This window comes from Sprattus sprattus (assembly GCF_963457725.1).
Source record: "Sprattus sprattus genome assembly, chromosome: 3".
In the NCBI taxonomy this organism is placed as follows: domain Eukaryota; kingdom Metazoa; phylum Chordata; class Actinopteri; order Clupeiformes; family Clupeidae; genus Sprattus; species Sprattus sprattus.
Window position 1 is genome coordinate 14273046 of NC_137922.1, and position 14570 is coordinate 14287615.

Genomic DNA, 14570 nt, shown 5'->3' on the forward strand with positions numbered 1-14570 from the left:
CTGCCCCATCATGAACCTCTTCTTTGTCCCCTTGCTTCAGTAAAACATGTCTTGAACTGAATCCACCTGCAAGCTTTCTGTCTCTTTCTAGTTGTCAGTGCATAATTCGGGGCATCAAGAGGCTCTATATTTGGGGCATCCATCACCACATTTTTGGGACTTGTAATGTCAAAGTCAAAAGAGAGCAAACTTAGCCACCCAGAGCCGCATGCAAGCATCAAGCTTTGGCTTTATCAAGACATACTTAAGCAGATTGTTGTCTGTCCACACAGTGAACCCGTGACCCCATAACCAGTGACTAAACTGATCACAAATAGCCCACTTCATAGTGGAGAACTCAAGCCCATGAGCAGGATATTATGACTAAGCACGATTCAAAGACTTACTTGTGAAAACAACAGGCTGAGCGTGGTCCTCATTGGCCTGTATCTCCCATCTCCTCATAAAGATAACCCGCCTAAATAGCATCTGTCTGTTAACACAGCAAGAGATGACGGGCTCCACCACAATCGTGCTGCCAAGAGGGATACAAGTCTTTGGCGGTAACTCACCCCACACAGGATGTTATATATGGCGGTAATCTACCCCACACAGGATGTTATATATGGCGGTAAACTACCCCACACAGGATGTTATATATGGCGGTAACCTACCCCACACAGGATGTTATATATGGCGGTAACCTACCCCACACAGGATGTTATTAATGGCGGTAACCTACCCCACACAGGATGTTATAAATGGCGGTAACCTACCCCACACAGGATGTTATATATGGCGGTAACCTACCCCACACAGGAGGTTCAATCATAGGCTGTCTGCACACTTCGGCCTCAGCATGCCCACCTTATCTGGGATGGACTCACCTTTCCATTTATCCAGGTTGAACAAAAACATGTCAAAACTGATTGCTGTCCTCCTGACTTGCAACATCAGGCTGACCCACAACACGCCAGACACCAATCCTTGGATTTTAACTGTCAAATGGATACACCTGCCCCTCAACAATCAACTTAGGGACTTCGAAACACTAAGAGGACTACTCTGCTTACCTTCACCGCCATTCAGGACAATGTCAATAGGGGCCGGACACTCACCTGGCAACACACCTGCTTTCCTTAGACACGGCACAGTGTCTGCATCGACCCAGTATCCAACATCACCTTAAATGCATCGACCCAGTATCCAACATCACCTTTAATGCATCGACCCAGTATCCAACATCACCTTTAATGCAACCTTGCCATTCACCAACACATAAATGTAAAACACACTGTCACTCTGAGCAGCTCTGATGGAGCTCTGCATGACTACCTTACTTGATTTTGGCAACTCCTCACACTAATTCAAATAGACAGACTCTACATCATCCTTCAAAATGGAAGGTAAACGCAGCAGCCTGCCACTGCCCTCCTCCGAATTGAGGCTCTTTAGTTTCACTGAGGCGATTTCTGTGTAGTGCCCATTACAGCAGAAACGGGCAGCACAATATGTAAGGGATAACGGCCGACGAGCTGTACAGTTCTACAAAGATAATGGACGCTGCGGGGCAAAGAACACCACGACGCGCAGTATTTAGAATTTCCTTTATCTTTAGGAAACTTAATATGCATAATAACCGGATGAGTTCTTGATTTGAAGCCTAGTGCTCCCGTTAGAGAAAGTAGTGACTGGAACAGGCTGTTTTTCAAAAAAAAAAACGTTACGTTGGTTGTCAATGGTAACCATTCAAGAGCATTGATATGGAACGGCGATTTAACTTTTCTACTGGGACTACGTCCAAGGTGTCCATCTATACGAACTGATTGTACACCCCATTAGCCAATCAGAAAACAGTATTTTGTTCCAGAGGGAGATAAGGACATTGTTGTGGAGCCATCAGTCTTCTAACCAGCTCATCTACAGGTTCTCTCCCATTGTAGCAACTCTTCTCCAGATACCCCCTCCTTAATCCCTTCAACTCACAAGGAGAGTACTCAACCATGCTACCACCACTAAATAAAGTTTCTCTTTCCTGTCAGGTCTTAAGCCAGATTCAATCAATAACAGTACATATCAATACAAGTACTACCTCGCAGGGAATGGTCAGCAGAGAGAGCTGGTCAACCTGGACAGTATTTAAAAGGCTCGCACTAATGACTAAGAGATGTTTATACGAATCTCTTTAACCTGCTCATTTGTACATTTGACAAGGATTTTAAGCTCAGTGTACTCAAATGGTGGCAAATCATGCGACACAGAAGTCGAAAAAACTCAAGCCTAGCCTTTATACAGTAACTAAGCCACTGCTAGCTAACCCAGAGCTACCTGTAGTAAATGTGAGAAGGCACCTACCCCTCCCAAGACTGAAGTACCTGTGACCTTTACCAGTAAAATCCATGGCAACTAAATATTCAAAAATACAAAAAAATGACAGGAAGAAGATAATTAAATATATACAGAAATGTACCCTGCTGTTTTTGGATCACTTTCAGCAAAGATATATCAAAATATACGACTTCAAACTCCTTAAAAGATCATACGCAACAGATGACAGTCAAGCAACAGCTCAGCTCAAGTTCCTAGCGACAACATCAGGTCAGGACAATGAGTTGAAAATAACTTGTGAATAATATTCACTCAATACAAGATGCTAATTACAATATTGTGAACATACGAAATACATACATTTAACGGCAAGACAGGGACAGTATGCCAATGAGGCAGAGGTGATGTAATATCAGATGTTAAGAACTCCCCAGCGCGGGATTCAACTCATGCCACACACCCTGCCCCCTTACTACCATACCGCAGATCTACAGAGGCGTGCGAAAACACAAATGCACACACAGACGCTGCATGAACTCCAGAAGAAAACATGACCCAGCAGCGGGGAAATTCAGGGAAGCACTCTCAACCCTGCCACGCTGCAGTCACAATTCCCTTTCATCCCTTTTTTGACCACAGGGTGCCCTCTGATATGTGGTACAGCCCAAATTCCCATGCCAAGTTCCACAAAATGTGGAGACACTTCCTCAAGGATTACCCGTGGCTCTTGCCAAAAGACTGACGTTCCCCTGGAAGGCACAGTCATATGGATTGTTTTATCCTTGAGGTGATCAAAATGAAAATGCTACATTTTCAACTTTCATTTTTACTCACTAACTGTTAAGAGCATTCAGTGCCAGAAAAGTTAAACTGCTACACTTGCCATGTCGTTTTGGCTTCAGGAGTGTTTTGAAAGCAGCTGGTCTGTTGCTCTGGTCAGCCAGGAGCGCCTGTTTTGTAGCAGCTGATTATCAATCCCTGTCTTTCTCTCTTTAAAAACACTAAAATGGGGATGTTTATTCCAATTCCAATTCATGAAGATATTTAATAGCCACACACACTTTGTGGACTATGTTTATTCAACAATACATATGCTTATTTACACTTATTGTCCTCTTAACATTTTTTTTGCTAAACGTTAGGTAATCAACTTGTTTTTAGAGACAGTATTTGATGAAAATGGTGTGAGCAGAATGGTCCACACAATTTTGGTGCCCGCTCAACTTATTTTCCAAGCACACATTTTTTTGTGTGAGAAACTTAACCCTCTCATTGGTAATGCAAATTCTAATGTAAGAGTTGCAGACAAGTCAGCACTTTCGATTTTTGAATCCATAGTCTTGAGCCACAAAGTGATGCACTTATAATGTGGCCGTGGCTATGCAGCTGAAGCTGCTGTCAGACTCCTGAATATCGTGTGGTGAAGAGCAAGCCAACCTTGTTCCATTGTCATGGGACAAGCCAAACACATGGTTAGTGATGCCTCAGCACAATCAGGACTACACTGAAGTCATATCAATTAGCCATAGCCTTGGACAGAACCCTTTTCCCCTGTGTTCAGAGGAGGAGCACTGGACCCTCAGGCTTACAGACCTCAGAGTTCACATTACCATACACTTGCCTGACCCGGACTTCTGACTGTTTACTAAAATACTCACACTGCAGACGACGTGCTGAGTCCATCCTGAGATGATCCAGCCACGTTGACCTCCCAGTGGTCCTGTGACCTGGCAGTGACCTTCCAGTGACTCTTGACTGAGCTACTGACACTACTCCAACGGCACCCCCCCAAATAATTGACAATAAATAATCAAATAAAAAAACATTCCCTCTCACTTATTTCCTCCTGCCTCTGCCAGTTTAATTCAGCCTTCCATTTTCTCTACCCTCCTTTTTGCCTTTGCAATCTTAACTCAATGCGCCAGAAAAGCGGCGCGCAGCTATTCTCCACGGCCATGGCTAGCTCCCCCCCTGCCAAAGTGCTTGACGAATGTGGCTATTTATATTTTCCAGGCTTTATTCCAAGCAAACAAACAAGCCAGAAGGAGACAGGTCTGCAGCAGTACAGTCGCTGAAGCCTTCTACCTTACAGGGAGGCTTTTTTCCCCTCTCCCCCCCCCCCCCCCCCCACCCCTCTCTCTCTCTTTCTCTCTTTTGAGGGAAGGAAAAGTGTAGAGTGAGCAGCAGCCCAGGGGGAGATTGGGTTGTGTCTTATAGAGTTATAGTGGAAGAATGTGCCAGGGCAGCAGTGGCACGGGGGTATTAAACCGGCAGATGTATGGCACACATTCACATCGAGCCTGGGAGTTGAGCAGAGAACAGGCCACAGAGGTGAGGATGTTCCTGGCGAAGGATGGCAGAGCACAGAAGACACAGAGTTAACTCAAGCAACCTCCTCCCATGCTTCAGTGATCAGCAGAAACCCCAGATACTTTACCTCTATGTTGGAGCAGAAGAATATCAAATATGAACACAACAATACAACCTTTATAGTACAAAAGTAAAATATATCGAACGAACAGTAGTTCATTAACAGTAGTTAGTCCTGACTATTCTTACAAACCCGCAAACATGGTTAAGGAGCCTTGATTAATGTCTGTGTGCCAAAGTAGCTTCGAATAAATGTTTAATTATTTCTCCAAATTGTGTGCACAGTTGGATGTCTGTTCTGTCAGCTGGTGGTTTGCTCATTATATTCCTCCTGTTAGTTCATCTTCCAGAATAGCCACCTCAAAGACTGCCACGTGAAGTCTCTTTCACTCCTTCCTTTCCCTTCTTCTTGTCCCCCCTCTCTCTCAGTCCCTCATCCCTTTTTGTAACCCACTGAAATTATTCTCATTCCCAACACACTTTTACACCTCTCTTCACATCCCCTTCTCCTTGTCTTGCTCTCCTTCCTTCCTTATCCTCCCAGCACGGTTGCCTTCCAGATGTTCCGTCCTTCCCTCTGCTATTCCTATATTTATGGTGCTCTCTTTCCTCCAACCCCATCCCTTTCTCTCCCTCCCTCACCTCTCCCTTTCACCTCATTTGATACCCTCATCTCTCCTTCATCTTTATCTCCCTCAACCAATCTTGATCTCCTCCTCCCATTCCACTTTATCTCTCTCTCCATCTCTCCCTCCCCTCCCCTGTGCGCTCTCATTCCCATCATCTCGTCTGTACCTCCCTCTATTTTGCCCTCTCGCTGTCTAATCTTTCTCTGTATACTCTATTCTTTCTCTCTCTCTCTCTCTCTCTCTCTCTCTCTCTCTCGCTCTCTCTCTCCCTCTCTCTCTCTCTCTCTCTCTCTCTCTCTCTCTCTCTCTCTCCCTCTCTTTCTTGTCCCTCCTGCTCTGATTACCGTTTCCCTCTCTGGTCCTTCCTCAGGTGGGGGGTGGCTGGTCACCTGACCGAGAGGATCAGCACCCGTGGCTGCAGTTGGACCTTCGGGAGCGCATGGAGGTGACAGCCCTGGCCACACAGGGCCGCTGGGGCAGCCAGGACTGGGTCAGCCAGTACCAGCTGCTCTACAGCGACTCAGTCCGGGCCTGGAGGCAGTACCGTCACAGTGACGTGCTATGGGTGAGTCCACAACTGACTCGGATCTCTGTTCATATGTCCCTTGAAGGGGTGCTGCTGAGAGACAAGCATGTTAACCAGTATACGGTTGCCTGGGTTTGGAATATGCATCCTACTCACAGCTGGAGGTGCTGTGTGTGTATGGGCATGTGTACTGTGCCAGTTACCTAAATGTGTATCTCAGTTTCGACATTGTTCGTAATAGTAGGGCTCCAACTTAAATTACACCATTAACAAATGTTAGCCTGCTGAGCTATGGCTTTGTGCCATTAACTTTAACTCTGCTGCAAGTCATAATATTCAGAGTCTCAGGCAGTGACAATTCTCATTACAAACCAATTCTCACTCAAACAATAACGGAAGGAGGCTATTTTCAGACACAATCAGTATAGATATCAGGAAATAATTACAGAGATTTAAACGAATTAAAGAAAGAATCCTGTCGAATCAATCAAAAAGTATCTTGTTAAAAGTGTCCTTGTACATAAAAAAAAAGTAACACTTACAGAGTCCTCATGAATAACAAAGACATTTAATGGCTTCACTCACTTTTTCTCTATTAACTGAACTGAGAGCCTGTTAACAGAGAAATGTTTCTCTCAAATGAAAGATGATTGCCATAAGATAAGGTGAACTCTTGGAACAGCTATGCGGCTAATTTCCTGCAGTGTCAGTATCGTCTGAATATAACACATTTAACTGTCACTGTTGAGTTGATGAGACAAATTCCTTGTTAATTAAATTTTGCTCAAAAAAACGGGGGGTAATTAACGACCATAAAGAATTTTGCCCTTCAACAGGGTTGTTTACTTCGAGTAGTTAATCATGTGAAGGTATTTAGCCTTGATGAGTATTCTGGAGACCACTGGAGACCGAAGAAGCTTAGGGCTGTGCATTTATTAGATTGTTTTCCAAGACTTTCGTTTCGCTTCGCTCTGCTCCCGAGCAAGTCGTAAATGGATTCATCAGAAAATGTTCGTGCTTGTACCCCTGTCAGCTAATAGATCTGTGTGCAGAATTATGAAGGACTTGGCCTCCACCACTTTTGGCAAGGAATCTTTCTCAGTGAAGGTTGAGTTTGTAGATGAATTGATAGCCCACAGTAAATACTACCCTTGCCTGTATTCAGTTTGTTCAGGAAAGCATGTATAAACCACTACATGATCAGTACGTCCTGAGGTCTACAAAACCCCATGTTTTCAAACATAGGGAAGTCTCTCTCAGAGGCGCTAGCCATGCTGCTATGCAAGGTTTGGTGAATTGGCACAGCTTCACTATGTGAATCTAGCACCATCTGTTTCATGGGTCACCAGGGTATGGGAAAGGGACCGCCCGATAAAAGTATTTAATTAAGAGGTAGTACCATTGAAATAATCTTTAAAGACCTATAAGCATACCTATCTAAGTCACAGCACTAAAGGGATAGCAGTGTTGTATTAGTATAGATAATCATTTTGCTTTTGTACAGCGGCTGATAATTCCACACTCCTCAGCTATGGTTTGCTTTGTCTGAGCAAACTTGTAAATGCCCCCGAAAACAAAGATTAGTCATGGCTCTGTTTCGGCCTTGATTGTGGACACATCTCAGTGAACAAACAGCAGACCCACAATCAGAGATTAGAGGAACAAACTCGTGATTGAAATGTCACCCTCCCTCTCTCTCTCTCTCTCTCTCTCTCTCTCTCTCTCTCTCTCTCTCTCTCTCTCTCCCTCTACGGCTCTGTCGCACCCTCTTTTTCTGCTTCCTTCTTACCCCGTCTTCTCACCTCTCACCTCTGTGGGCAACCTACATGATAGACCCAAGCCAAGTCATGCACACTCTCTTTGCCAACCCCGACCAACCCCAGCTCCCTAAAAGCCCCTAGGCTTTCTTTTTTGTCATGCATGCTAGTGCTAGTACGCTAGTATTTTCAGCTTTAGCAGGACAGGCAATTACAGCCCAGTCAGTCATCTCTCACCTCCCTCTCACTCACTCCCACTCTCCGTCTGCTTCACCTGCACAGCGCATTATAGTCACACCAGTGAGCGCTTGAGAGGCACTCTGTGCAAGGATGAGCCTGTGCCTGTGTGTGTGAGGGAAAGAGAGAGAGCGGGAGAGAGAGAGAGAGAGAGCGGGAGAGAGAGAGAGAGACAGAGAACGCACCAAAAGACCAAAGTGCAAAACAATAATGAATGTTTGGATTTCGTTTGACAAAGTCAACCATCTACATAAGACAAGTGAAAGTGGGCGTGCTTGAATGTACGTGCGTTTATGTACGTGTGTGTGTGTGCGTGTTCGAGTGTGTTTGTCCTCCTCTGATTAAAAACCAGCTCCTGGGTGCCCTTGGTGCGGCTGCTGTATTGTGTGGGTAATGAGGCATGTCTGAGGGCGGCGTGACTTTAAAGAGGAACAGCGTGCTCCAATGCCATCCCTCTCTGCCTTCTACTTTCCTTTGTCATCGAACAGACACAAGCAACCCACTGGGCCCACCAGAGGCACACCTGAAAAGCTCAGAGAGTGTGTGTGTGTGAGTGTGTGTGTGTGTGTGGGGGGGGGCTTTATTCTGTTTTATAAATCACTTATCAGGAATGCGATGACCTAGAACAGGAGTGTGGTTGTTAGAGAACAAAAGGTGTATGAACTTTATAACATAGTTACCTTTAAAAAACACCCCTGGTGTGCTTTTATTGTTTCTATTGAAAGTACGCCTTTCTGCAAGTATTATTAAGCACTTAACCCTGCATAAAAAAGGGAATGGACAACAGTGTCACACACACCACTGTTGAAATTCTCAATTTAGTGAAGGCTGAAATACCAAAATGACTAAGTTGACTTGACCACAATAGTTGGCACAATTGGCCAATCAAAACCAGACTTCAGCTGGTTTCCCAGTAAAATGCTGGTGCTATTTTCATAGAATTTGTGACAAACTGCCATTGTCTGTATGTATCCTGTATGTAATATAGTTTATGACCACAATCTTGACTTAGGGAGCTCCTTGAAAAACAGGTATAAATAATTCATTATGAAGGCTTGAAAACAAGTCCAGTTTGACAGAATTTCAAATGAGCACGCTAAAGTTGAAGAAGGGACCGGAGAGTTCAAGTCAGGTTTCTGGAGTTTATTTCGGCGTGGAGATCCCCTCTCAGCTGCTGCTTAAAGAAAGGCCTACTTGATAGCAGAATGTGTTGGCATTTATACAATTCAGTCAGGTAAAATACAAAAGGGCAGGAGAGGACCACACCCTTTAGGTGAGAGGAAGGGGTAGACAGTGGGGTGAGGGGTTCACCTATGGGGGGAGGGGGGTAATGCCAGGGTACGAAGGATTTATCAGGAAGAGGGGGGGGGGGTTCACATGTCATTTGTTAAGGTCTCAGTGAGACAGACAGAGTAAACATCCAAAATGAGTTGCAGATACAAAATAAGCAGTTACTGTCTATTTCCAGTTCCATCAAGTTGGTCGTATACGTAGCTGTTTGGTCACATTTTCATGCATTGGACATGATCATGATCATCAAAACCCTAAACCTTCAATGTACTTTTCCTCATGTTCTTTCCTCATGAAGTTCATGTTCTGCTTATTTAATCTCTACATCCTCCACCTCCTAGAAAACGACTTTTCACCATGGATACACAGAACAGCAGTCGTCTACAACTGAAATCTATGCACAATGTATAATACAATGTTGTCACCGTCGTTCCCTCTACACTTTACTGTGCCTTCACAAAAGTGAATCAATAGAATTCTGTCCACCGTTGAAGAACTTGATAATAAAATGCAGAGGCAGGGGGTGGTGGTGGTGTGTGTGTGTGTGTGTGTGTGTGGGGGGGGGGGGGGGGGGGGGGGGGGGTGATGGGGGGTTATATGGTTCTGTCAGAGTGAGAGAAGAATAAGAATGAATGTTCAATAACATAAAAGCACATATGAGGATAAACACAGTAAGCTCCTTTATTCACTTGATGATAGGACAATTGTTGCTCTTGCTAGATGTCCATCTTATATAGATAACTTTCTCTTTAACATGTGGAACCTGTTAGTGTGGCCAATTAAAGGAAGAGAGATAAGCTGTAGGAGAAGGAGTACAATTGTGATATTAGAGAATTAGAGTGGATGTTGTGATGAAAGCACCTTTGTTGGTTGTGCAATTGCAGCTTGTTTTAGAGGATGGTAAAGCTATAATCTGTGAAGGCAGTGGTGAAACTTTCCAATGGCCAGCTGCTGTGGATACATCTTTCCTGGCAAAGATGAAAACCTGTATACGTCAAACACAAACATGATGCAATTCAGCCTCAGATAGAGAGAAAGATCGAGAGGGAAAGAGAGAGAAAAGGAGAAGAGCCAAGAGAGATAGACATACACAGTAAATGGAGAGAGGGAGGGAATTAAAAGTAATGAGATGAGGGTATTTTAATTCAGCTCTGTGATGTGGATGTGTAGGATGTGGTTTAAAAAAGCGGGGAGCAAAACCAGCATTTATATGGCCCTCTCCACGCTACTGCTGCTGCTGCTGCAGCCACGGCCGATACCACCGACGCACCGGCACCGGCAACCAAACACATGAGGCCAAATGAAATATTCAAGATCAGAGTCTCTCTTTCAGTTCAGCGAGTTATTGCACACCATTAAACAACTATCACTACAACCCACACAAAAAAAGAAAAACCTCTCTCCTATTCACAGCTGCTCTCCAAAGGTTGCCTTTCTTGAAACTCCAGTCAGATCCATTAGGGTAAACCAACAGAACCAAAACAGGTTTTTTTCAGGTTTTTGTCCCCATAATGAAGTATACCCAGCAAGCAAGCCTCCACAGGCCCTATACGGGCCCCCTTAGGGCTGGCACAAGGGCCCTTTGAGGGCTGCCCATGCCGGGCCCCTGAGCTTTTGCTCATTGGCAAAGTGCCGGCCCCTCATTGCTGGCCCTGCGTGGGCAGCCCTCAAAGGGCCCTGTGTGGGCAGCCCTCAAAGGGCCCTGTTTAGGCCGCCCTCAAAGGGCCCTGCGTGGGCAGCCCTCAAAGGGCCTGCGTGGGTAGCCCTCAAAGGGCCTGGGTGGGTAGCCCTCAAAGGGCCTGCGTGGGTAGCCCGCAAAGGGCCTGCGTGGGCAGCCCTCAAAGTGGGCAACCCTCAAAGTGCCTGCGTGGGCAGCCCTCAAAGGGCCTGCGTGGGTAGCCCTCAAAGGGCCTGCGTGGGCAGCCCTCAAAGTGGGCAACCCTCAAAGGGCCTGCGTGGGTAGCCCTCAAAGTGGGCAACCCTCAAAGGGCCTGCGTGGGCAGCCCTCAAAGGGCCTGCGTGGGTAGCCCTCAAAGTGGGCAACCCTCAAAGGGCCTGCGTGGGTAGCCCTCAAAGGGCCTGCGTGGGTAGCCCTCAAAGGGCCTGCGTGGGCAGCCCTCAAAGTGGGCAACCCTCAAAGGGCCTGCGTGGGCAGCCCTCAAAGGGCCTGCGTGGGCATCCCTCAAAGGGCCCTGTGCGGGCAGCCCTCAAAGGGCCCTGTGTGGGCAGCCCTTAAAGGGCCCTTGTGCCAGCCCTAAGGGGGGCCATATGTGGCAGCCCGCACAGGCCCAGCATGGGTTTTCTGGGCAGCTTAGACTTTGTTGGGCTATCCGGTGACAGCCCGCAGTGAACCCAAAGCTGCAGGCCCCGCTTGGGCAAGCCCACACCGGGCCTGTGTAGGACTGGTGTGGGCTGGCCCTAGCCCACAGTGCCCACACCGGGCCTGTGAAGGATTGGTGTGGGCTGGCCCTAGCCCACAGTGCCCACAGCCTGCCTGCATGGGGCCGGTGGAGGCTTGCTTGCTGGGTATGTATTCAGGAGGAGAGATGAAGATGAAATGAATGATGAAAAAGCTTACCTTGGAGCACTTCAGTAAACACATACAAACATCTCAAAAGCACTGCTGAGGACACGGTCATATCTAATCTAACAGTTGTATCTAATTAATACATAACTACTAAACACGACAGGTCACTGAATTTTAAGACATTGAACTTGAACCCTATAGGCAAAAGAGAGGAAGGTTTTTCTAAGAAGGAGCTTGGCTTTATGGACTTGTTGATGAGCTGCTGACTGGTCTCTGTGGGGAAATCTCCTGATCTACCTGCCCTATTCTCCCTGCTGTGTTTGGATTGCTGTGACGTCCCGTATTGACTTCAATTGCCTCCCGTTTGCTTTGGACTTACTATGACAGCTTTGAGATCGATTTAACTTAGCTTGGCAGTACAGACAGTTGGCCCTGAGTTCGCCCCAGTACTCCAGGTGTGTCCCACCTGCACAACCACCCCCATGTCTCCCACACACACACACACACACACACACACACACACACACACACACATTCACACACACACACACACACACACACACACACACACACACAGACACATTCAATCAATACATTTCATTTTAGAGAACAGCATTTCTTTCCTCTCTGTAATACTGCAGATGTTGGAAAAAGCACTCTAGGGAAAGTTACAAGGAAAGATTAACCTGCAGCAAAGTATTTAAAAAAAAAACGAAACAAAATGAAATAAAGCAATAGTGCATTTCCTTCTTTCAAAAAAAAAATCCCCAGAATACAAGTTAGCGTTAAATGTGATATAAAGCTTGTGGGTCGATAAAGCTGGGCAGTGCTATTGACCTGAAACTTCAGAGTCAAAGTTTGCTGAGATACATTCTCATTTCTCATGCCACGCTCCGTTCGAACTTTTCCTTATTATCCAGCTGCTCTCAGACCAGGGTGAAGTTAGCAGGTCACGATTTCCAAAAGGTCAATTGAAAGAAATGAACGCTCCACTGTTTGCCCTCCAGGTCCTCCAGTTCTGGCTAATACATTATTCTGATGCTCCTCTTGAGCACGCACTCCTACGGAACACACCCCACCTTTTGTAAAGCTACATAATAGGATTTGGGTGTCCAAATCAGCACACGTCGTAAAATCAATGCCATCGACTCTCCGGGTTTTTACCTTGAGATACGATCAGGGATGGAGTTGCAGCAAACATTCATCACGGCGCGACAGGGCCCATTATGTGATGCTAAAAAGGTCAATCAAATCAAAAACATGTTTATGGATATTTCTCATGCCCTTTTCAGAGTGGCGGCTTTCGTATCTGTCTCACTAAAAAGCCATTTCACAATCCATTACATATGATTAGCGCCTCTCCCTAGCCGAGACGGTCCGAAAAACGCCCATTGGCTCCTGGGGGATATCGATCAGCGTGAGATAATGACGTCCCTTTACAAGTAATCGGGCTGCTAAACCAGACTATCCTACTCTATTCTCCTGCAAGCTTTGGAAACAGAATGGATACTCATTTTGGCCACAATGGTGCCATATGAATAAAAATTCTAAGAATATATCTAATCTATGTTTTATTATCGTCTCAATTTCTCTCCCTTACATCAGTCGACATGTGCACTTACTTGCCACCATCATCCACTTATGTAGCACTCAATATCTGGACTTGACTTAAAACTCAAGGTTACCTCAGAAAAGCGCAGTATCTATTATTGCAGAGTTTTGTGAGTTTTATAGTTGTTCGACTGAAAACGGTTAATTAAAGAAATACCAAAAAAAGGTTCCTCCTAAGTTCATTGTAAGACGCCTAATGTTATACAGATGTAAGGTGCATGTTGCAGTGCTGATTGGGACCTGAGTAAGCTTGACTTGGACTTGGCAGTGTAATAGAGAGTGACAGTGTCATGATGCACATAACACACTAGACACAGTGTAACAGACAGTGACAGTGTCATGTTAAGACTTCCTGTGTCTGTCATAGGTCAGAGTACTCAATACGTGTATTCATTCTGGCAGAATCGAAAATGCAATTGAAGCAAATATTCTGAGAAAGCCTGATGAGCAGTGGCGAAGCCACCGGGGTGGCAAGGGGTGGCAGCTGCCGCCCTAAAATTTTTGCTTGCCACCCCACTTGCCACCCAGGTTGTCAGAAGTGTCTCCTATAATATACTATTAATTTATTGAATGGTATTATATATTTTTGCTACTTAAGCTGTTGATCTCTTTGGCAACTTGTTCTAAAATCTTTAAGTTCCCCCTCCCCTGTAAAATGGTTGAGTCCATGAGTCCGCTTATTTGCTCCGTGGTGTCTCACGCTACATTCCAGTGAAGGAAAGAACCAGTTTGAAAGCATTTGAGAAGCTAAAAACAAACTTGAGACAAGCCTACTGTAGGCTTGCAGTGATAAAAGAATCTACAGTACAGCTGAATCGTGAATCAAGAAAATGTGATGGGTGGTCATATCATGTGATAGACAGTTCTGTTGTAATTTCAATAGTTTATTTATTGCTAGCTTGCAAAAATCGGTAGCATACAGTAGCTAGCTCGCTATACAGCTTGCTTGCGCTAGCTAACCTTGAAGTTACCACTGTTAGCTTAGCTAACCAACGTATTACTAACGTCTTTAGTAGGCTACAGTAAAGTGGACTGACAGAAAATGTTATTGCAGTTTTTATTGTCATTACGTATCATTAAGAAATCAGATTTTTGATACCACTAACCGTTTTGTCACAAAAATCCCTTTTTTCTGGCTGTTACTCCGTCATGTAGCCTACAGTTAACTCAGTAACAGTATAAAGTGTGCATTCTTTTGTCCACCCTATCTTTCGCTAGCTAGTTAGTCTAGCTTTGGTTTAAATTAGTTTGTATGTGATAACCCAATTCATACAGAACAAGCCATTATAAATTAAATTGGCCATTTAGAAACGTAT

At 45.2% G+C, this 14570-nt stretch overlaps 1 protein-coding gene across 1 annotated transcript in view; it reads left to right on the plus strand.

The window, feature by feature from the left end:
- The window catches only part of cntnap5l (contactin associated protein family member 5 like), a gene marked incomplete at both ends in the record, with an annotated part of 55500 nt that overhangs the window by 11706 nt on the left and 29224 nt on the right, over positions 1 to 14570 (plus strand). Inside the window, 2 exon segments of the mRNA XM_080835362.1 lie at positions 5677 to 5678; positions 5680 to 5871. Of these exon segments, the coding sequence (XP_080691488.1) occupies positions 5677 to 5678; positions 5680 to 5871 (194 nt within the window).